General features: G+C 47.3%; 1 protein-coding gene across 1 annotated transcript in view; it reads right to left on the bottom strand.

The window, feature by feature from the left end:
* RGS12 (regulator of G protein signaling 12) overlaps positions 1 to 23,707 on the bottom strand; it is a 37,324-nt gene extending 13,617 nt beyond the window's left edge. The window contains exons 1-8 of the mRNA XM_029286570.1: positions 21,814 to 23,707; positions 18,913 to 19,032; positions 12,989 to 13,010; positions 7,346 to 7,515; positions 5,676 to 5,768; positions 4,130 to 4,273; positions 3,186 to 3,365; positions 193 to 349 (exon numbers count right to left, since the gene is read on the bottom strand). Coding sequence (XP_029142403.1) covers positions 193 to 349; positions 3,186 to 3,365; positions 4,130 to 4,273; positions 5,676 to 5,768; positions 7,346 to 7,515; positions 12,989 to 13,010; positions 18,913 to 19,032; positions 21,814 to 23,658 — 2,731 coding nt within the window. The 5' untranslated portion in view covers positions 23,659 to 23,707. The remainder of the gene's footprint in view (positions 1 to 192; positions 350 to 3,185; positions 3,366 to 4,129; positions 4,274 to 5,675; positions 5,769 to 7,345; positions 7,516 to 12,988; positions 13,011 to 18,912; positions 19,033 to 21,813) is intronic.
* Positions 23,708 to 24,051: the final 344 nt, after the last annotated feature.

Here is a 24,051-nt window from a genome sequence, read left to right as displayed (position 1 = left end):
TCCTTCCTTCTTCCTTCCTTCCTTCCTCCTTCCTTCTTTCCTTCCTTCTTTCCTTTCTTTCTTTCCTTCCTTCCTCCTTCCTTCTTTCCTTCCTTCCTTCCTTCCTTCCTTCCTCAGAATCCATCCTTCCATCCATCCATCTCTCTCCTCCCCCCGTCCCACAGGGCCTCACCTTTGGATTTTAAAACTCACCTTTGAGGCAACTGCCGTTCTCCTTCTTCTTCTGTGACCTCCCCAAACTCTTGCTTCTCGACCAGGAAAAAAACGCCCCTTTTTTCTTTTTCTCCGCATCTTCCTCTCCTCCAGATTCTTCGTGTAAGGAGCGCCCAGACTTGGCTTTTCCGCCTAACTACGAACAAGTGCAATTAAAAAAAAAAAAATCACCTCAGTGGGTGTCCTTTCTTTAATCAGCGTAGTGCTTCTATTTTCTGGTTCTGCTGACTGCTCCGCCGTCGTCTCCTTCCCAACCGCTGTCACTCCTACACACAGGCCCTGCCGTACACACCACCGAAAAGGGACGTGCAACCGAGACACACTGACATGGCCCATTTTGATAAACGAGCAGCTGTCAGAATAACAGAATGACAGAGTTGGAAGGGACCTTGGAGGTCTTCTAGTCCAACCCCCTGCTCAGGCAGGAGACCCTAGGCCAGGGGTAGGCAACCTTGGCTCTTTTGTGACTGGTGGACTTCAACTCCCAGCATTCCTGAGCCAGCACGGCTCAGCTTGGAAAATTCTCCCTTTCCCCTCAGCATGGCTGGCTCAGGAATTCTGGGAGTTGAAGTCCACCAGTCATAAAAGGGCCAAGGTTGCCTACCCCTGCTCTAAACTAATAAAGTCTACATTAATTAACATTAATTATGCTTTCATATGTTCCTCTAAGTGAGGGGTCTTTAAACCTGGCCCTTTTATGACTTCTGGACTTCAACTCCCAGAATTCCTGAGCCACCATGGCTCAGCTTGGAAACCTCTCCCTTTCCCCTCAGCATGGCTGGCTCAGGAATTCTGGGAGTTGAAGTCCACGAGTCATAAAAGAGCCAAGGTTGCCTACCCCTGCTCTAAACTAATAAAGACTACATTAATTAACATTAATTATGCTTTCATATGTTCCTCTAAGTGAGGGGTCTTTAAACCTGGCCCTTTTATGACTCGTAGACTTCAACTCCCAGAATTCCTGAGCCAGCATGGCTCAGCTTGGAAACCTCTCCCTTTCTCCTCAGCGTGGCTGGCTCAGGAATTCTGGGAGTTGAAGTCCACGAGTCATAAAAGAGCCAAGGTTGCCTACCCCTGCTCTAAACTAATAAAGACTACATTAATTAACATTAATTATGCTTTCATATGTTCCTCTAGGTCAGGGGTAGGCAACCTTGGCTCTTTTAGGACTGGTGGACTTCAACTCCCAGAATTCCTGAGCCAACATGGCTCAGCTTGGAAACCTCTCCCTTTCCCCTCAGCATGGCTGGCTCAGGAATTCTGGGAGTTGAAGTCCACGAGTCATAAAAGAGCCAAGGTTGCCTACCCCTGCCCTAGACCATTTCAGACAAACAGTAGTCCAATCTCTTCTTAAAAACTTCCAGTGTTGGAGCACTCACGTCTGGCCTCTCTCCCAAATGAGGGAGTTCCCAATGTCCCAAGACTGAACCGGAGCCTGCCAGAAGTGCTGGAGACGTTTCCTAGAGGGATCCCTAACCGAAGGACGATGGGGATCAATCCTCAAAGAAGTCCCAAAGGAACCTGTCTCTTGGAAGGGCCACTCTTAAATTAGTAATGGGCATTCAAATCCAGTCCAGGGGAATGCCTCCATCCTTCGTCTTTCTTTTCTGCTCATAATGTAGCCTCAACGTCCTTCTTTTAGGAAGACCAAGTGGTCTCCTTTCCCCTAGACACGTGCAAGTCCACCCTGATGGGGGTGCCTGAATCTGGGGAGCCACTGGGCCATTGTTGGGGGACGCCTGCCTTCCCCAGCGTTTCCTGACACAAGGGTGTCAGGACACGGGTTACCTTCCATCTAAATCTGGACAGAGAATGTGCTGATGTGAAGCCTTAAATAATAATAATAATAATAATAATAATAATTATTATTATTATTATTATTATTATTACTATTATTATTATTATTACTACTATTATTATTATTATTATTATTATTATTATTATTATTATTATTATTATTATTATTATTATTATTATTATTATTATTTATTGAATTTATATACCACCCTATCTCCCTTACGGGACTCAGGGCAGTGAACAGGCGATAATAAAAACCACGATAAATATACACAAATTTCTGTCTAAAATCAAATTAAATAACATGCAGGACGCCAGAGACTAGCCTTTCAGCTTTAACATGAACCACCATTCTCCAGGATAGCTGTACCTAGGGAAACCTGGTTATGTCTTCGGAATGTATGTGTGCGTGCGTGTGACTTTAACTTGATTCTGAACACCGGCAAGCTGGACACACCGGCAAGCTGTTATATGTGAAGGAAACAAGCTTGCCTTCGTGGGCTGCCTATGAAAAGGACTCTATTTTTCCAGTTATTTAGAGGATAAACAAGCCAGAACTGTGTCTGTTTCAACCGTACTGTTGTGGCTTTGTCTTGTGAGCCCCTCTTATCGGAGGAAGAAGGCTCCGAACATGAAGGAGAGGAGATGGCCAGGCCTCCCTCTCCAGGACCCTCCTCTCTGGCAATGCCTCAGGTGTCTCCCGACGGAGAAGAGATTGACCAGGAGCCAGGTGGTTCTGAGATTGGCCAGGAGCCAGGTGTTTCTGAGATTGGCCAGGAGCCAGGTATTTTGGATAGTGAGGAAGATAAGTTGTGGCTGGATCCACGCCAGCGTAGGAGCAACAAGCATGCACAGCAGAAAAGGAGACGTGCCAGAGATTAAGCTGAGTCACTGGACCACACCCCACAGGCTATAAAAGGGAGGTGGTGGCCATTTGGACTCTGTGACGGACAAAAGCTGAATCTCTGGCGAAGTAGTTTGCTGTGGCTTGAATTTCAAACTGTGTGTATTGTTTTTTGTTCTCTGAGTAAAAGTCTTGGCAGGCAGCTACGGAGCTGCTGCCAAGTTTTCTTATCTGTGGATTGGAGTGTGGAGAAGTTATTTAACCCTTGGCTGGCTGTTTGGGTGTTTGTGTCAGACGGGGACAGAACACGTACATCATAAAAGACAGAAACCTTTCTTGGAGTGGAGACACTGAACGTGTCCGGGCCGAAGCTGGACTTCAGTGTAGGGCTGCTCGTGACACATTGCGGATCAGGGACTGGACGGCCTTCCACTTCTGCTAAAACGCATTCTTGGTAAAATGGAGACTTCAGAAAGCGGGCGTAGCTGTCAAATTTCATCAAATTGAAAATCTAAAAAAATAAAATAAAGAAAAATAAATAAATAAAGAGCCCTATTAAGGCAGTATTCCATCAAGCTGCTGCAAATAGGAGTTTCACAAGTGGCAGATCTTGTCCCCAGGAAAAAAAAAAATGTCTTAAAAAATATTTTGGGAAAAAAAATTGGAGGAGCTAAAGGAGAACTTGAAGACAAGTTCTTGGAACTGGTGAAAGGACTGTAAATTGTAGATCATCTGTCTCAGGTCTACCACACAGTCCTTTCAGCGGTTCCAAGAAGGCTCCACACCCATTTGCACCACTCAGGTGACCCTGAGGACACAGGTAAGGCTCCAAGTGGCTTCAAGGACTCTTTAAAACAGTGTTTCGCAACCTTGACAATTTTAAGGCATGTGGACTTCAACTCCCAGAATTCCACAGCCAGCAATGCTGGCTGTGGAATTCTGGGAGTTGAAGTCCACATGCCTTAAAATTGTCAAGGTTGAGAAACACTGCTTTAAAAGAAGGCAAATGACCAGCTGTCTGCAAGGAGTATAAATCCTTCCCTTCCCCACCCTCCAGTCAGAGCTGAAGAAGCTTCTGGGATGAGAAGAGAAACGTCTTCAAAGAAACACAAGAAAGTCCAGTTGCCTCCTGAAAAAAAAGCACCGTTGGGACAACCCTGACCTGGATGACGGAGAATCTCCGTAGACATTTAACTGGTCTGATTAAAAGCTAAAATTACTTGTGGCAGCCCTCTCTAGTCACCGGTAAGCTGTCCTTCAAATTTCCCAAGGTACCTGAAGCTGTTGGTCTTTGAACATGTGTGGATGTGGTGCGGTCAGGACATCGTCTGCCAGCTGGACCTGGCTGTCAATGTTGACTGGCGTCGTAGCTTTGCTGCATAAATACCTGTTAAAGATCTCCTGCGCTCTGAAGGAAAGCTGCAAAGCAACAAGGCCTGACATTAGAAGAAAACTACGGGAAACGCGGAAAAGTGGCGAGATACAGGACGTCCTTGGCTTACAGCAGTTCATTTAGTGACCGTTCGAAGTTACAACGGCGCTGGGGGGAAAAAAGGGACTTACGGCCGTTTTTCACACTTACGACCGTGGCAGCATCCCCAGAGCCACCTGATCCAAATTCACGAGGCTTGGCAACTGACTCGTATTTAGCCTCCCAGGCCTAGAACGGCCTACTGGAAGTGCATGGATGCCACTTCTGGAAGTCTGTTCTAGGCCTCTGAGGCTTGGAAGAGGCCTCTCAGGCTTAGAACAGCCCGCTGGAAGTACATGGATGCCACTTCTGGAAGTCTGTTCTAAGCCTCTGAGGCCTGGAGGAGGCCTCTCAGGCTTAGAACAGCCCGCTGGAAGTCTGTGGATGACACTTATGGAAGTCTGTTCTAGGCCTCCGAGGCCTGGAGGAGGCCTCTCAGGCTTAGAACAGCCCGCTGGAAGTACATGGATGACACTTATGGAAGTCTGTTCTAGGCCTCCGAGGCCTGGAGGCTTCCCAGGCCTAGAACGGCCCACAGGAAGTGCGTGGATGCCACTTCTGGAAGTCTGCTCTAGGCCTCGGAGGTCTGGAGGAGGCCTCCCAGGCCTAGAACGGCCCGCCGGAAGTGCGTGGATGCCACTTCTGGAAGTCTGCTCTAGGCCTGGGAGGCCTGGAGGAGGCCTCCCAGGCCTAGAGCGGCCCACCGGAAGTGCGTGGATGCCACTTCTGGAAGTCTGTTCTAGGCCTCTGAGGCCTGGAGGAGGCCTCTCAGGCTTAGAACAGCCCGCTGGAAGTACGTGGATGACACTTATGGAACTCTGTTCTAGGCCTCCGAGGCCTGGAGGCCTCAAATGGCCCACAGGAAGTGCATGGATGCCACTTCTGGAAGTCTGCTCTAGGCCTCGGAGGCCTGGAGGAGGCCTCCCAGGCCTAGAACGGCCCGCCGGAAGTGCATGGATGCCACCTCCGGAAGTCCGTTCTAGGAGGCCCAGGCCTGTATCCAATAAGAGAACCAGTTATTCAGGTATTTGAATCCCACCACTGCCCCCAACCCATTTCAGAGCTCTCGGCCTTGATGAAGGGTGCCTGCACCAACCCCATGCCGCTGGGGGCAGGATCCAGGTGCCCCCTCCCCTAGCTGTGGACGTTGTAACTCTGCACGGTCACTAAATGAACCGTTGCAAGTTGAGGGGTGACCTATATTCCCCTTCCTGGGGCTGGGGTTCCTTTCTTCTCCCTCCCCTCCCTACCCCATCCCACCCCCCCACCCCACCTCAGACCTTCCAAAGAGCTGGAACAGCCTGAATTTATTGCTGGCTGTTTCGAAATAAATGGTAAAGACAGCCTTACCTCCTTGTTGTCGTGAGCGGGGATGTGATTGAAATATTCGCAGGCTTGCCAAAACAGAATGTTCTCTTCGCTGAATTCCTTCCGCAAGAAATCCTAGTTGGGAGACAGGAATTAAAAATCAGACTGAGATAAAACGCCCGAGAATCTTTCCAAAGCCCACCCCAAAACCTCTTCCAGAGAGGGACCCCCCTCCCCCCTTGTGTCTCTTTCAAAGTTGGTCTTGAGTCTGGGTTGGCAGAGACCCAACTGAGCTGCAAGGGCAGTTGAGTGAAGCTCAGCTCTTGAGAAGAATGATGGGGCCACCACACTTGAGATGGGACAGGAGGAGGCAACCATGATCGGCCCACGTACTAGCATGAAACAGAAGGAAATCTCGAGGGTCAGCTCCGTCTAGCCATCTCCTGGCTCAAGGGATTAAACAGGGGGGGGGGAGGACAGTGTGGTTCTCTCCTCAAAATAGCCCCCACCCCAAAGACAGACAGACAGACAGCCACATCCAGAAAGTCCTGGAGCTATGATGTCCCACCTGTCCACATACTTTGCCCAGAAAAGCGTTATTTGAAAATTATGACACGTATTTGGGGCCAAAAAAGAATGTAACAGCCCAAACCTACAGATGATGTTTCTTCCAACCGAGGTCGTAAGCACCTGGGCACAGCACCCATTCTCTCCTTCCTTCATAGGAAGCCTTGGACCCTCCCTAAGGGTCTAGGTCAGGGGTAGGCAACCTTGGCTCTTTTATGACTGGTGGACTTCAACTCCCAGAATTCCTGAACCAGCATGGTTCAGCTTGGAAACCTCTCCCTTTCCCCTCAGCATGGCTGGCTCAGGAATTCTGGGAGTTGAAGTCCACCAGTCATAAAAGAGCCAAGGTGGCCTACCCCTGGTCTATGACAATTTGTCATGGCCAGCTCTCCATCGCCAACTCACCACCGTCAACTTGTCGTGGCCAACTCTCTATGGCCAACTTGCCATGGCCAACTCACCGTGGCCATCTCATCATGGCCAACTCACTGTGGCCAACTCTCTATGGCCAACTCGTCGTGGCCAACTCACCAGGGTCAACTCATCATGGCCAACTCTATGGCCAACTCGCCATGGCCAACTTGCCATGGCCAACTCATTATGGCCAACTATCATGGCCAACTCGCCATGGCCAACTCATCATGGCCAACTCACCGTGGCCAACTCGCCATGGCCAACTCATCATGGCCAATTCAACAGAGAACAACTCATTGCAGGACAAAAGTTACAGTATAATATCAAAGAAACGGTAGAATAGAACCATTAAAGGAAGGATGCCAAAGGAGGGACAGAATGAAATGTGAATGGCAAGAAATAAAATATTGCTTTTATTTATTTTAAATAATTGAATACATTGTTAAACGACCCTGCAGTGAGTTGACCCGCAGCAAATTGGCTGTGGGGAGTAATCCCGTGGCCAGTTGGCCATGGCGGGTTGTCGCATTCTCATCTCTAGGGTCTGTAACTCCTACTCCCAGGTCAGGGAAGATTAGCCTAGAGAGGACCTGTCCAGGAGATCTCAGGCCATGCTCTCTTAGATACCACCAGGATCTGGTTGTCAGTGGCAGTTAGACCCTTGTTCAGCGCACTTTGTTGTGGGTAACACCAAACCAAAAACCAGGGTTCGACTATTCTCCATTGCTTACGGAGAAATAACGAATACCCAGGGGATCCTGGAGAAGCCGCTCAAAGGAAACAGCCCAGCTGGCGACTCTTCTCTCCCGTTGTCGTCGGAAGCTCTGGACGCTGGGCAGACTGGCATTGCTGCTGAGGCTGGTGTCGCTGGCGCCATCTTTCAAGTCACTGTGATTGAGCTCTGCAGAAGCGGCAAAGGAGACGTTAGTCTGGCAACACAGGCATCGCTTGCGTCAACCTCTCTGGAATCGAAAACCGTGAAATTTCTGGTTTGCTACAGGGGAGAGCGAGAACCACAGGAAAGGACTGGCCTTTGCTGGTGGGTCTAGACCAGAGGTCTTCAAACTTGGCCCTTTGATGACTTGTGGACTTCAACTCCCAGAATTCCTCAGCCAGGCACACGTGCCTGGCTGAGGAATTCTGGGAGCTGAAGTCCACAAGTCATCAAAGGGCCAAGTTTGAAGACCTCTGGTCTAGGACAACTCGCCACGGTCAACTTGGCATGGCCAATTCACTGCGGCACAAGAGTTACTGTTGACTGGAGATGGATGATGTTGTATCCCTATCTCCAGTCTACCACACGGTCCTTTCAGCAGTTCCAAGAAGGCTCCACCCCCATTTGCACCACTCAGGTGACCCTGAGGACACAGATAAACCTCCAAGTGGGCTCAACGACTCTCTAAAAGAAGGAAACATCCAGCTGTCTGCAAGGAGTATAAATCCTTCCCTTCCCCACCATCCAGTCAGAGCTGAAGAAGCTTCTGGGATGGGGAGCGAAATGTCTTCAAAGAAAAACAAGAAAGTCCAGTTGCCTCCTGAAAAAGCACCTTTGGGACAACCAGGACCTGGATGACGGAGAACCTCCATAGACCTTTATGGGTAAAATAATTGTTCTGCCCGGTTTGGATCTGCAAACAGCTGGGCAACGTGGGAGCTGCAGAGCCTAACCTAGTAGAAACCTGTGGAATTTGCAGCGCCAAGGGAGGGGAGAAGATAGCCAGGCAGCTTGGGGATGGGGTGGGGGAGAAGACAGCAGGAGGACTCCTTGGGGACTCACACCAAATGAAAGGGCAGCACCGGCCTTGGATCAGCAGAGCTTCTGCTCCCAACCTTCCTGGTCACACGCTGTGGAGGAAATGTCTCCATCCAGCCGTGTGCTGCAGCTGCCAAAAAAGCCAACACAGTCTTAGGCTGCATTAACAGAGGGAGAGGATCAAGTTCACGTGAAATGTTAATATCACTTTATAAGACTTTGGTAATACTGTGTCCAGTTTTGGTCACCACGATGCAAAAAAAAAGATGTTGAGACTCCAGAAAGAGTGCAGAGAAGAGCAACAAAGATGATCAGGGGACTGGAGGCTAAAACATAGAAGGAACGGCTGCTGGAATTGGGGATGTCTAGTTTAATGAAGAGAAGGACGAGGGGGGACAGGATAGAAGTCTTCCAGTATCTCAGGGGCTGCCTCAAAGAAGAGGGAGTCAAGCTCTTCTCCAAAGCACCTGAAGGCAGGACAAGAAGCAACGGATGGAAACTAACCAAGGAGAGAAGCAACCTAGAACTAAGGAGAAACTTCCTGACAGTCGGAACAATTAACCAGTGGAACAACCTGCCTCCAGAAGCGGTGAATGCTCCAATACTGGAAGTTTTTAAGAAGAGACTGGACAGCCATTTGTCTGAAATGCTATAGGGTTTCCTGCCTGAGCAGGGGGTTGGACTAGATGACCTCCAAGGTCCCTTCCAGCTCTGTTAATTCTGTTCTTCAGAGTCTATTGAGGCTCTCAAGGAAATTACAACAGACCCAACAACTCTAGGAAAAGATTTCAACTTGGGTTGGCCCCAAGACGTTTGCTGGAATTGGGTATGTCTAGTTTAATGAAGAGAAGGACGAGGGGGGACATGATAGCAGTGTTCCAATATCTCAGGGGCTGCCCCAAAGAAGAGGGAGTCAAGCTATTCTCCGAAGCGCCTGAAGGCAGGACAAGAAGCAACGGGTGGAAACTAACCAAGGAGAGAAGCAACCTGGAACTAACAGACAGACAGATAACCTTTATTGTCATATTTTTTTTTTACTGCGGGCACATTGGCCCACGCTAAAAATGAAATTTAGTTGCTTGCTCTCAAAAAGTGTAGACATACGTAACAAACTTTAAACGTGCTAGATACAACATGTGTATACCCCTACACCCTTACATACAAATAGCAGTGGAACCGCTTGCCTCCAGAAGTTGTGGATGCTCCAACACGGAAGATTTTAAAGAAGAAACTGGACGGCCACTTGTCTGAAACAGTATCGGGTTTCCTGCCTGAGCAAGGGGTTGGACTAGAAGACCTCCAAGGTCCCTTCCAACTCTGCCGCTCTCTTATTCTAAATGGTATTGGGTCTTCTGCCTGAGCAGGGGGTTGGACTAGAAGACCTCCAAGGTCCCTTCCAGCTCTGCCGCTCTCTTATTCTAAATGGTATCGGGTCTTCTGCCTGAGCAGGGGGTTGGACTAGAAGACCTCCAAGGTCCCTTCCAACTCTGCCACTCTCTTATTCTAAATGGTATCGGGTCTTCTGCCTGAGCAGGGGGTTGGACTAGACGACCTCCAAGGTCTCTTCCATCTCTGCCACTCTCTTATTCTAAATGGTATCAGGTCTTCTGCCTGAGCAGGGGGTTGGACTAGACGACCTCCAAGGTCCCTTCCATCTCTGCCACTCTCTTATTCTAAATGGTATCGGGTCTTCTGCCTGAGCAGGGGGTTGGACTAGCAGACCTCCAAGGTCCCTTCCAACCCCGTTGCTCTGTTAAAAGAGAACCGGCCCGTCGGGATCCGCAAGGCATTACCTGGATAAAGCTGGTAGGAGCCCCTGTGGTGGCGCCACTTCAGCAGATGCCTCCAGTCATTCAGGCAGGGCCATCCGTCGGAGGCCATGCCCGGCAGAGACCCCCAGGAGAAGGCCCCCACGACCCCCAGGAGACGGCCCGGCCGGCCTTCCGGCGATGGGGACACCTGCAGCAGCAGGCATTGTTTCTCTCTGTCTTCTTTCCCTCTATTTCACGGCATTTCTTCCAAGCGGCATTCCCTCTCCTCCCACCCCCACCCCCCATGCCCCCCCCCGACAGCCCGAAGGATGCTCTTGGGACACCTGACGCAAAGCCGATCAGGTGAGACATCAATAATTGAAAGGGAAAAGCGCACCGTGGCTGTTTGCTCGAAGGGACACGAATGAATTATTCACCCGGCGAGGACGGCGGCAGCCGCAGAGGCTAATCCAAAAGCGATCCGCGCAAACAGTTTCGTTCTGACCTTTTCCTGCTTTCCCATAGAAAATTAAGAAGGTTGAACACTTTAAAAATGCTAGCTACCTTGGGGATGAGTTGCGCCCCTTGGGAGCATTTGGACACCGTACAGCAACTGGCCAGGTTTTATACCCAGAAGCAAGGTATATATGTAGGTTTATTTTAGCTGGCTTTGGCTTCGGCTCCTGCTCCGTTGCCAAAGACTCCGGAGATCTGTGACACCGGATTCCACGGGTGGCCTTACTAAGGCTTTACTACACTAGTAGAGTGGTGCTAGTATCCCCCTTGCTTGAGGTTTATCAATGGTTACCGAATTTGAATTTGGAGAATGAGTACGTAAAGGATTATTATAATTCGGTGGGTATAATGCAGGGGTAGGCAACCTCGGCTCTTTTATGACTCATGGACTTCAACTCCCAGAATTCCTGAGTCTACTGCATAGCTGACTCAGGAATTCTGGGAGTTGAAGTCCATGAGTCATAAAAGAGCCGAGGTTGCCTACCCCTGGTATAATGTAATGCTGGATGAATGGGAGATCGTGTGGACGAAAGGTCTAAAATTTACACTAAATTATAATCTGAAAGAAATTTTTTTTTAAAAGAAGATGCATCGTTGGTATTTAATGCCAGATAGGCTGTCAGGAAGGTTTAAAGGTATTTCAAATGGAAGGTTGGAATTGCAAATGTAAAGAAGGGACCTTTTATCATTTATGATAAAGCAAAGAAACGTCGGAGTAGGATTCGCATCTTCGTACAGAAGATTCTCAAAGCGAACATAAAGATAAAACCAGAAACGTGTTTTTTCTGGGTTTAATGAAAAAAAAAGACTTGGAAAAGAAAATTGGAACTTTGATGTTGCGTATGTCGACGGCAGCAAGACTATTTTACACGCAAACATGGAAGGACGCTTCAGTGCCCACAATGGATGAGATTTTATTAGAGGTTAACCTGGCATTCAATCCATTCATCAGATAAGAGCCAGAAGGGACCTTGGAGGTCATCTAGTCCAACCCCCTGCTCAGGCAGGAAACCCTATACCATTTCAGACAAGTGGCTGTCCAGTCTCTTCTTAAAAACCTCCAGTGTTGGAGCATTCACCGCTCCTGGAGGCAGGTTGTTCCCCTGGCTAATTGTTCTGTCAGGAAATTTCTCTGTAGTTCTAGGTTGCTTCTCTCCTTGATTAGTTTCCATCCGTTGCTTCTTGTCCTGCCTTCAAGTGCTCTGGAGAAGAGCTTGACTGCCTCTTCTTTGGGGCAGCCCCTGAGATATTGGAACACTCCTATCATGTCCCCCCTCGTCCATCTCTTCATTAAACTAGACGTACCCAATTCCAGCAACCGTCCCTTATATGTTTTAGCCTCCAGTCCCCTGATCCTCTTTGTTGCTCTTCTCTGCACTTTTTCCAAAGTCTCAACATCTTTTTTGTAATGGGGTGACCAAAACTGGATGCAGTATATTCCAAGGGTGGCCTTACTAAGGCTTTATAGAGTGGTACTAATACTTCACCTGATTTTGATCCTATGCCTGTGTTTATACAACCAAGGATTGCAGTCAGCATCAAGAGCCAGAATCCACCCATGCTCAGGACATGGAACTACCAGTAGTGTGGACTCTGGGTCCACAACACCCCATGAGCCACCCCCCCAATTCCCTCATCTCCTGTTGCCCTCCATCCCTGCCTGCCACTAATTACCTTCCCGCCCACCCACCCACCCCCGCACCAGATCGCCCCCCTGCCCCTCCCCTCGCGAAGTCAAGGGTCCCGCGTACGTCACCCTCTTCCGTCACCCTGCTCCCGCAACATCAAAGTTTAAATGAGCAGCCGGTTCAAATTGACCATGTGTTTGGTGGATGTCAGTCATAACAATTAGCCTATAAACCAGTGGTTCTCAACCTTTTTAATGCCGCGTCCCCAACCGGTCGTAAGTCGAGGATTAAACCGGTCGTAAGTCGAGGACTAAACCGGTCATAAGTCGAGGACTACCCAACCGGTTGTAAGTCGAGGACTTTCCCTGCCCGGGAGCGCCGCGCATGCGTGGTTCCGCCCCCTGCGCCGGCCGAGGCGTAGCTGGCAAGCGGCAGAGACGGAGCAGGCCGACCACCAGCTGGCCCAGCCCAAGGGAGGTAAGGCACCCGCCGGAAAAGGGGAAAAAATGGCGGACAAAAAAAATGGCGGACAGCCTTGCTTGGCGACCCCCGTGAAATGGTCGATCGACCCCAAATGGGGTCCCGACCCACAGGTTGAGAACCACTGCTATAAACGAACCAACATGTGTGCAGTTACCGTACGCCAAAGTGTCATTCGTTGTCAAAGTGCCTTAAAATATATATATATATCCGTTCTGTTCCTGAACACAAAAGTATTTCGCTTACCTCCATCAGACACGGTTGTAGACTGCAGGGAGAGAGGGGTGGAAAAAAAAGAGAGAAAGAGAGAGAGAACTGATCAGCCACGAATACAAAAACTAGAAAAATTCTAAGCTCTCCACCAGATTCTTTATCCTCCCCTTTGATCTTCAAACTGTTACCCCCATTCAGGGTGATCTGATTCGGTCTGTTAACGCAGGGGTCCCCAAACCCCGGGCCGTGGACCGGTACCGGGCCGCGGCATGCCAGCAACCGGTTCGCACGGACAAGCAAAGCCCCATCGGTGGGATGCAGGCAGCACGCAAAAAACCACGCACCCTCCGGTCCACGGAAAAACCTCTCTCCACGGAAGCGGTCCCTGGTGCCCAAAAGGTTGGGGGACCTCTGTGTTCATGAGAACAAAAATGTTCCCAGTGAAAAGAAAGTTTTGAATGAACAAGATTTATTTCAGAGGGAGGGCGACAGTATATCCCGTATAATATATTTATTTTTCAGGAGCAGCTTATTCCAGAAGATCCAGGGCGAAAATGGAAAATTGTTGCTTTGGAGGGATGCTTCACTTCCCACTCAGGGAGAACTTTAAGTCTCTCTCTGTCCCCCCGCTTTGAAAGAGCGTTCCCATCCCGCACACGGTACTCATCAGAAAACTAGGCCTAATCAAAATTCAACAGTTGCAGAGAGTAATGGGTGCAGCCTGCGTTGTCGTTTTTCAAGATAGTGTGACACAGCCATGAGTCTTCCCACCTCCGACGCCAACATACTTAACTGCCTAATTTTTCTCTCTCTAACTTTTAACTCATTTCTTTTAACTTTTAACGCCCAGCTTTTGCCTTGTTGACCTGTGTGTGTGTGTGTGTGTGTGTGTGGTTTGGTCTGTTTTTTTTTTTCCTACTGGAGTACTTAACAGGGAGGGTGGAGAAGCAATTCGAAGCACAGAAGCCCGTGAAAATCCTTGAATGTTGGAAACACAAAAGTAAGGAAGGGTCTTTTTTATCATTTATGGTGGACATGTGAAAAAGCAAAGAAATAGGATTCTCAAAGGGAATATTAAGATAAAAGCAGAAACTTTTCTTTGGGTTTTAATGGAAAAAGACTTGGGGGGGGGGAAATTGGGAACTTTGATGCTATATACGTTGACGGCAACAAGATTACTTTATGTACAAAAACGGAATTGATTCCAACAACGGATGAAGGGCTGTAGAGGTTGATGGGAGTTAGCAGGGATGGCTAAGTTGATAGCTTTGATTAAAGAAAAAAAACCCCACACAATGTCTTTTGTTTCTACTTGGAAACCACTTCTGGACTCTATGCTCGAGGTGGGGGAAAAAATGAAAATTTTGATTTTGGGTTTTATACCAATGAGATAAGTTTGTTGTTAGAGAAATGGCCGGTTTATACTAATAAGTAAAAGTAAAAAGTTGAGGTTGGATGTTTATTATCTTATTTTACTGCGCCAAAGGGAGTCGGAAGTCAACGCCTTTTTTTTCCTTTTTCCCATACTTTTCCCTTCCCTTTTCCCTCCCCTATCCTTCCTACACTTTTCATTTGTGTTTTTGCATCTTATGGTATTAACTAGCTGTACCCAGCCACGCGTTGCTGTGGCTCAGTCTGGTAAAAGCGGGTGTTGCTTTTACATCCAACAGATGGCGCTGTTTTTCAAAAAAAGCATGTTTTTACCTGTCACAGGTGTGACATCTATACAATAGTAGGTATATAAAAACACGCGCGTATTCGAATGCAACGTTGTGTCAAAATTTCAAAGCAATCGGTGAAGAACTTTTGGAGATTTAAGATTTTGAACAAATGAACATTTACATTTTTATTTATATAGATATTTATATAGATAGATGTATAACTAAACAAGAAAGAAAAAATAACGAAATCCTTGGAAGCAGCTAAAAACAGAAGATGTGGCCCCTGAATCTAACTGCGGGCCAGGGGACCTTCCCGCTTCGTTTACCTGCAGAAATTGGTTCCGGCTAACCCACCAGTGTGAGACCCTGCTGGAAATATTGATCCGTCTGTCATCTAATCCAGAGGTCCTCAATCTGTGGGCCGTGGCCCACTACCGGGCCGTGGCCTACTGGCCACCAGGCCAGGGAACAAGCTGGCCAGTGAACGCACTCACCCCCCACTCACGCTAGTACTGCCAGCGCTACGCAAACGGGGCGCCACGTGACAAAAATGGGGAACCGCGCGGCAAAAACGGGACGGTGCTAGTGACCGTCACGCGGGTGCTAGCATCGCCCTGTTGGTGTGCATGCACATGCGTGCGTGCATAAAATGCTTCCTTCTGCCTTTCCTTCCGGTCTGCCGGAAAGTTTGGAGACCTCTGATCTAACCCATCCATTCACAGGAACGGAAACGGTAATTACAGGCACACATGTACACAAACTAAGTCCGCTGGTTGCGTGTGCAGGCAGTCCTTGACTTACGGCCAGAGTTGAGCCCCATATTGACATCGCCGAGGGAAACATCTACTCAGTGAGTTTTGCCCCCATTTTACGACTTTTATTGCTGCTGCTGTTAAGCGAACCATTGCGGTATTTAAGTCGGTAGCCCCGTTATTAAGTGAATCTGGCTTCCCCCCATTGACTTTGCTTGTCAGGAGGTCGCGAAAAGGGGACCACGTGACTCCGGGGACGCTGCAACCGTCGTAAGTACATGCCAGTTGCCGAGCCTTTGGATTTGGATCACGTGACCGTGGGAGTGTGAAAAATGGTCCTAAGTCACTTTTTCCCATGCCGTCGCGACTTTGAACGGTCACTAAACAAACGGTTGTTAAGTCTAGAGCTAGGTGTGCTTGAGGATTGTTCACTAATGTCTGAACACGTTCCTCTCGTTTTTTTCATTCATCATCCATTATTCCTCGCCAGCAGCTGTTCCCATCGAGAAAAAAACACATCGCCTCCATACATAATGTAAGACAACGAATCAGAGATTAAAACTTTTGTCTTTGGGGAGGAAGGTTGCAAATATCTGAATATCAGAAGTTAAATTGACCAACCATTGGTAACATCCCCGTGGAAAACGTGCAATCCAAGGCAAGGCTTCGCAGACAGGAGCCCTATTTAGCTTTATGGGGCTTCCTTCTCAACCAAACATTTCTTTTTTTTCTCAACAGGGATAAAAGAGCCTAAGGAATAGTCCCGCCGTTTTAACGTTCTTTTCGCCATCAATCTGTCCGGTTTTTACATTATTCCGCCCCGATCTTTTGAAACGTTTTCCTCCGTCCGGTTCGAAAGACATAAAACCTCCAGCAAAGCGACACGCCAGAGGATTTGAAATTTTGAACGAGCCACAAAAGGGTGGAGCTCGTTGTAAACAAACATTAAAGCAACTTAAGAAAACAGCGAGAGAAAAAAAATCGCTATTTCAAATCGCTTAGGAAACTTAAAACGAAGCGGTCACCGTTGAGCATTAGGATGCTAGGAAATTATTGTTCATTGACATCGTCATTAAATAACCCAAGAGAGAAAATCAACAATCCGCAGAATAAAGACAGAAAGATATTTTTTTTTGCTCCCAAGACCCAATATAGACTATTCCCCCCTTTTTTTTTTAAGAAATAGGAAAACTTACGTCACTGGCTTTGCAAACTTTATCCATGAACAGACAGACTTTGGGGCCTTATCTCCCATTTAAGTAAAATTCTTGGATTCCTTGCTGAGACATGCTCGCTGTTTCTTCCTCGCAAAACAACTGGGAGTGGGAAGTGTCTGATCTTCTTTCCCTCCTTTCTCCCCACCCAGGTTCAACGTAGTAGGCTCCTTCGCTGCGCTACAACAGGGAGAAGCAGCCCAAACTCAAGGCTTTAAATTCCTGCTGCGACAGCCTCTGCATAGCAATGAGTCGTCCGCCAATTCCTTTTCTTGTCTTTTTTTTCTTTTTCAGTTCTTCGTTTAGGCAAGTTGAATCTCCAGCTCCGGATTCAGACAGTTCCTGCAAAAGCTTGTTGCCTGTTCGCGTGCTTCTTTGGCGTGTAGCTGCAAGTCCAGGGAAGATTGGAATCACACGGCAAAGTCTGCTTTGCGGCTTGCTCCAGTCGGCCTGCCCGTTCTTTGCTCCTTTGAGTGGAGTTTACAAGAGCTTCTTTTTTCCTGGCAGAACAGGATTCCTCCCCCCCCCAACCCAAAAATAAAAATAAAATAAAATAATGGGCACCACACCCACTCGTTTTAAGCCAGCTTGAGCTCTGAAATGTTGAAAAGTGTGTCTTCAGCTGTGCTGAGCTAGACAAGACTTACTGTCAACGCTGCTAACATCGGATGTTTTGGCATTGACAAGAGATGGAGATGCAGCCATTCTCTTTGCTTTTAGAGTTAGATGATGCTGGGGAGGGGGGGGATGTGCATGAGAGTCTAGCTTAGGAGTCCTCAACCTTGGCAACTTTAAGACTGAGGAATTCTGGGAGTTGAAGTCCACAAGTCTTAAGGTTGCCAAGGTGAGGACCCCTGGTCTAGCTAGACATAATAACCTCTATCCATCTCTCAGAGGTACTTGTGCACACTAGCAACAACAATAAGGAGATAACCATTTCTTTGTGTTATCCTTTTTCCTGATTCTTAAAGCAGATTCTCTAAGTGGTCTCCGACCCTGACAGTTTACTGGACAATTTCCTTTGTTTTTAGATCATCTACTAGGCCAGGGATCTGCAACCTTGACAAATTCTAAGACTTGTGGACTTCAACTCCCAGAATTCTTCAGCTAGCTTTGCTGGCTGAGGAATTCTGGGAGTTGAAGTCCACAAGTCTTAAAGTTGCCAAGGTGAGGATCCCTGGTCTAGCTAGACATAATAACCTGTATCTAGTGTGAGAACCAAGGTTATTGAAATAGGAGATGATAAGAATTGGCGGGCTGGAGAACTGGAGGGAAAGCCTGCATTTCAAACTAATTGGAGAATGTGATTTATGACTGTTAATTGGGGGAGGGAATTGTGCTTTGATACTACGTGCTCAAGAGGAGGGGAACTCAGTTTTTGGCTTCGATTATGTTAGTGCCGATGCTATGCAACTTAAATAAAGATTCTTTAAGGTAAACAATGCCTCGAAGTTCTTTGAAGAGTTCCATCTGTCGGAACCGTGACACTTACATTGAGAATCAAAGAAAAAAGAAGACACAGAATACTTCCCAACGTGGGACTTATTTTATCAATGGCTGGAAAAACGAGATAAGAGAGTAAGAACTTAACTTTTGTGACTAAGCAAAAAAATCAACCCCGGACCACACGTCGTGCATTAAGCACTGACGAATTGTAATAATAGAAAATCAATAAAATACTTAAAAAGAAAAGAAAAGTGTGTCTTCGAGAACGTTCTGAAGAGCCAATTAAAGCACTGCAGTGACTGTTGGAAGTTGCAGCATCACTTGAGACAAGAGACTTAACGACCATTTTTTTCCACACTTACGACCGGGGCAGCGTCCCCGTGGTCCCGTGATCAAAATTGAGATGCTTGTCAACTGCCTCCTACTTATGACGGTGTCGCAGTGTCCCGGGATCGCGTGGTCCCCTTTGGCCACGTTCTGACCAGCAAAATTGAAGCCAAATTCACTTTACAACCGTTTTTCTAACTTAACGACCGCAGCGATTTGCTTAACAGCGGTGACAAGAAAGATCATAAAATAGGGCCACGCTCAACAAATGTCTCACTTAGCGACTGACATCTGGAGATCACAACCATCCCCAAAGTTTAAATCCATGAACCTCTTTGTATGAGAAAACCTTTGCAGTCACGAATACTAAACATTGCTAAGAAAAGCAGAATTTAAGACTCAAAAAACGAGGAAATGGGGAAGCACAACGTCACTTCAAGGCAGATCTTAAGGTTTGTATTTAATGAACTTTTCTATTACTTTTCCAGCGTCAAAATGAACTAACTTATTAACCCGCCTTTACCGTCTTCGTAGGAAGTCATGAAAGTCACAGTTACCTCGAGATCCTCGAGCGAACGGGTAACGCTGAATCTCTTGGCGCGCCCAAACGATTTTCGAGCCGAAGAAGAATGATGGAAGAGTTGTGCCAATCCGAATTCGGGTCCGAATTTTGCCCCCTTAATAAGCCACAAAAAAAAGACGTTGGATTAGCTTTCCATCTTCATTCTGCGTGATCTATTTCCCTGGTACTTCCTTGAAAGCAAATTTTTATTAAGCCTCATTTTTAAAGCCAATTCCCTACGCACAGAGGAGAATAAACTGTAAAAGTGTGGGTGCAACCAAAAGCTCCCAATTTAGGCATTCCCCTCTCCGGGTGGGGGCGACAGCAGCGGCTTAGGGGTTAAGATGCTGGGCTTGTTGGCTTGAAAGCCATCACTTGGGTTCAAGAGCCAAGCGCTGTAGACAGGGTGAGCTCTCGTTCCTTTTTTTATATATATATAAATTTTATTAATTTTCTGATATTGCATTTGCATATTTGAAAAACAACGTGGCGGCTGAGTTATAATAATTCAATTACAAACAAGTATCATTAGTATAAACCTCAGACTATTACCGTAAGCATTTCCTCTCTTTCCCCTTCATAGAAACTGTCCATGTTTAGATTACAACAATTCTTGTTTTATCAATCCAATAAAAAATAACTTTCTTACTTTTGTCAATAGTTTTTAAGCTTATAAATATTCTAATTGCTTTAGCATTCAATCTTTTAGACAATCAGTGACCTGGTACCTTTTTCAAATTTTAATTTTCCATTAATATTTAAATTTGACGTTTAATACTTATCATTCCCCAAATTTTGAAAGACCCCAGTTCTTTTATCACCATGCCTCACTAAATCTAATGTTCGGAGTACACACCTATTTAAATTCTCGCCATCCACATCAAACAAATTAATGTTGCATTATAATATTCTTATTTTCTCAATAGTTTTTTAGTTTAGGATGAGCTCCCGTTCCTTGCTCTAGCTCAGGGGTAGGCAACCTTGGCTCTTTTATGACTCGTGGACTACAACTCCCAGAATTCCTGAGCCAGCATGGCTCAGCTTGGAAACCTCTGCCTTTCCCCTCAGCGTGGCTGGCTCAGGAATTCTGGGAGTTGAAGTCCACAAGTCATGAAGGGTCCATAGTTCCCCCATGCTGGCTCAGGAATTCTGGGAGTTGAAGTCCAGGAGTCATAAAAGAGCCACGGTTGCCTACTCCTGCTGGCGATCATTGTTAAATGAACCTGGCTTCCCCCATTGACTTTGCTTGTCAGAAGGCTGCAAAAGGGGATCACGTGACCCCCCCGGGACACTACAATAAAGTTTTTATTCTATACTCTATTCTTCTGTTCTACTTATTTGGGAAGAATATTAGCTCTTGGGAGATACTCAATAAAATGATCGTTTATTGGACTCGTGTCGATCGCAAGAAATCCCTCGTCCCAATTTATCCACCGTTACTTGCTGATGCACGGACAACGCTAACACAACGGCACAACCCGGCCTGGAGTTCTTTTTGTTGGGCAATTACACTGCCCAATCTTTGCTTCCATTTGGCAGGTTTTCAAGTTCTTTGTCGAGCAAAATTAGCCGCAGCTGGGATTTGTTTAGTGTCGACCCAGTAATGTAATTTTCTTAATTGCAGGGTTTTTGGTTCTATTCTTACACAATGGCGTCTAAAAACGTTCTTATTGTGGGGTGCTCTTGAATTTGAGAGAAAAACATTGTCTGAAAATGGTAAAGGCTTTAAATAGCCTGCTTTCATTCTCTCCAACTCTGAGCACGCAACAGGGGGGACGGGGGGGGAATCCAGATTTAGGCAGGCACATTGGGTATGGAACAAATTGTTCACCCTTTCCTCCCTTCTAGAGCAGCTGCTCCTGCACCCCAAAAGGTTGGTAGATCCCCCTGCACTCGGCAAAGACATAAGGCAGTGATGGTGAACCTTTTAGAGACCGAGTGCCCAAACTGCAACCTAAAACCCACTTATGCATCGTCGGGTGCCGGGTGGGTGTGGCCCATTGGCTGAATGTGGCCCATTGGGGTGTCTGACCCATTGGGTGGACGTGGCTGCGGTGGTAACGGCAGACTGGGTGGGACTAAAAAGTTCAATCAATCAACTCCAACTTTGCAAGATCTTTTTTTTCTCTGCGAAAGTTGAAATTGATTGAACCTTTTTTTTTTTGCACACGGCGGCGGAGGCCTAAAGCGAAAAGGTTTTATAATACCCAGCTGAAGGCCTAGGACTGGGGCGATGGCGCGCGTGCCCACGGAGAGGGCTCTGAGTGCCGCCTCTGGCACCCGTGCCATAGGTTCGCCACCACTGACATAAGGCCTCTCTTCCTGAGCAAAAATCTACTCCTGGACAAGATCTCTGCTCGTTTGAGGACTTCCTTTTCTTCCCACTGAACTCCACTGCAAACCAATGCAGCCTTTTCCACTGAGTGGAGACCCTCACCCCTCTAGGATTAGAGGGGGGAAGGAATGACGGGAAAATCTGTTTCCCAGCGATAACAATAGCAATAGCACTTAAGAGTTTTATACCACTTCACGGTACTTTACAGACCTCTCTAAGGGATTTATAGTCAGCATATTTAATAATATTAATAATAATAATATTAATAATAATAATATTAATAATAATAATAATAATAATAATAATATTAATAATAATAATAATAATAATAATAATAATAATCATCATCATCATCATCATATAAAAGTTGGAAGGGACCTTGGAGGTCATCTAGTCCAACCCCCTGCTCAGGCAGGAAAGAATAACATCTTAACAGCAACAGCAGCAGCGGTATATAAAGTTCCCTATTGCAGGAAATAAAGAGAATTAACGTTAGTATTATTGAGCGGTCACTAAATGAACTGTTGTAAGACAAGGACTACCTGTATTTTATTAACGTACCATACTTATCTTTTTTTCTTCTCTGGTTGTTCTGAAACCGGGTCGAGAGTCGAAGGGATCCGAAGCCGCCTGAAATTCTTTCTCAGCCAGTTCTTTCGTTGGGGACACGAGATGAGGCTGGCCAAAGCCGCCGCCGACCTTGTATCTATCCGCAGGGATTTTATTCATAGGAGGCGGAAGCGTACCGCAGTTGACGCTTGACCAGCCGTCGGTGGAATCCGTGTACGACTCTTGGTCGCTGAGACATCCCTGTTGCCAATCTTTCAGTACGTGAACAGGCAACCACCTCTGATTGTCCGTGGGGTTCTTCTTATTTGGCGGCGCTGAGCTTTTCGAAGCCGCTACCGCAACGTCAACATGAGCTGAAGACGCCAGGAGTTTATTTAGGTTTTGAGATTTATCGTTCTGGAACACGGCTCCTGACCCTACGTTTTCTTGTTCGTGACCAAAATTCCAGTGGGAGTTGTGAGCTCTGTTTATTGGACTGCCCTGTACGTTATTACCAAGCAGGTGTTTGTTGGTGTTGCTTCCTAAATCGACCACTAAAACCCTACTTTTTTCTTCTTGGTGGAGGTTCCCGATCCCGCTGTCACTGTTACTGCTCATACTGTTGTTCTGATGGGCATCTGCTTCTCCGTCGAGGAAGGCCCTGGCCCGCACCCCCTCGATGAAATCCCCCATGTCCCTGTACAGGACAGAGACAAACTGAAGGACCGGGAGAGACGACAAAGGGAACTCAAGGCAGCCGTTGGTGTCGGGATCCGCCGTGCACTCCAATCCGAATCGGCGGGCAATGCCCTGATGAATTTTATGACTGAATAGCTCCGGATCCACCATAAACACGTGGCAGGAGGTCCTCAAGACCACTTCGTCCTCCGGAGCTAAGCTTGCCTCGTCCACGCTCTGCATGGTGACCAGTCCAAAAAACCGTTTGTCGTCGGGACAGAGAGCGCTAAAGGCCAGCTTCTCGGCTGGATACTTTGCAATCACAACGGACAGGTTCGTGCAGAGCTGAATGGAGTCGTGCATGATCTTCATCGCCACTAAGGAATGGATCCTTTGCTCGGCCCGAAGACGGCGCATGCAACCGCGGATGGCCTGCAAGCTGTCATATTCCAGATTTGAACTCGAAGAAGGGAGTTCGATGGATCCCAGGTAGCCCACGATCATGGCCACGTTTAGAATGCTGGCGTCAATTCCGCAGTACTCCTGGTTGTCCCATCCAGCCCGAAAAAACGAGTCATTGTTCAAGGCTTGTGGCTGTTCCTCATTGTACGGCACGCGGGGTTGATCGTTCCTAGGTGGAGGTTCCGTTTCCATCTTGGCCCCGTCGTGAGCGAACGTTTCTTTTCTTTTTGGTATCGGCACCTCGCTAGCACAAATATTAGAACTTTCGAAGATCATGTTGAAAATTTCACCTGATTGCATTTCCTCCACCACTTTCTCCGCCCGGTTTATACCGGGGCCTTTCAAGTCAGGCTTGGTCTTTGGCCACCCTCTGCCATCATAAAGACCATCTTCTTCGTCGCTTGAACAAGCTTCAGCGTGACCGAACCCTTCCGCAATGACCATGTGCAAAACCCCGGAGCATTTGCCTATCAGCTTCACCACATCTTCGTGGGAGGCCCTCTTCACGTTAATTTCGTTGATCGCAAATATCTTATCCCCGGCCTTGAGCCCCACGTAATCTGCGGGACTTCCTTTTAAAACAGAATTAAGCACGCAGGGAGCTTGGCCGGAAAGGGTAAAACCGTATCCCGCTCTCCCTCTAGCAATTTCGACGTTTCTGATGCTGGAAGCGTGAGCGCGCAGCCGCCGTTTGGCTTTCTCTCCTGGTCTGTACATGCTGGGAATTTGTTGGGGCTGAAAAAAGTCTATCCAGAATTACATTGTCATGCGCTATCAAGTCTGCATCTTCCCTTGTCCTAAAGGAAGAAAAGAAAATATGTTCATAAGCATCATTGCTTGGGATACTAGTCACTTGTCAAATGCACTGTCAGTGAGAAACCTATTAAATCGCTAGCTTCAGATTTGATAGAATTAACCAGTGGAACAGCTTGCCTCCAGAAGTTGTGGGCACTCCATCACTGGAGGTTTTTAAGAAGAGACTGGATAGTCACTTGTCTGAAATGGTATAGGTTCTCCTGCTTAAGCAGGGGGCTGGATAGAAGACCTTCAAGATCCCTTCCTACTCTACTCTACTCTACTCTACTCTACTCTATTCTATTCTATTCTTTA

This window comes from Protobothrops mucrosquamatus, unplaced genomic scaffold (assembly GCF_001527695.2).
Source record: "Protobothrops mucrosquamatus isolate PMUCROS unplaced genomic scaffold, P.Mucros_1.0 scaffold4101, whole genome shotgun sequence".
NCBI lineage: Eukaryota > Metazoa > Chordata > Lepidosauria > Squamata > Viperidae > Protobothrops > Protobothrops mucrosquamatus.
This window is presented reverse-complemented; position numbering and strand designations above follow the sequence as displayed.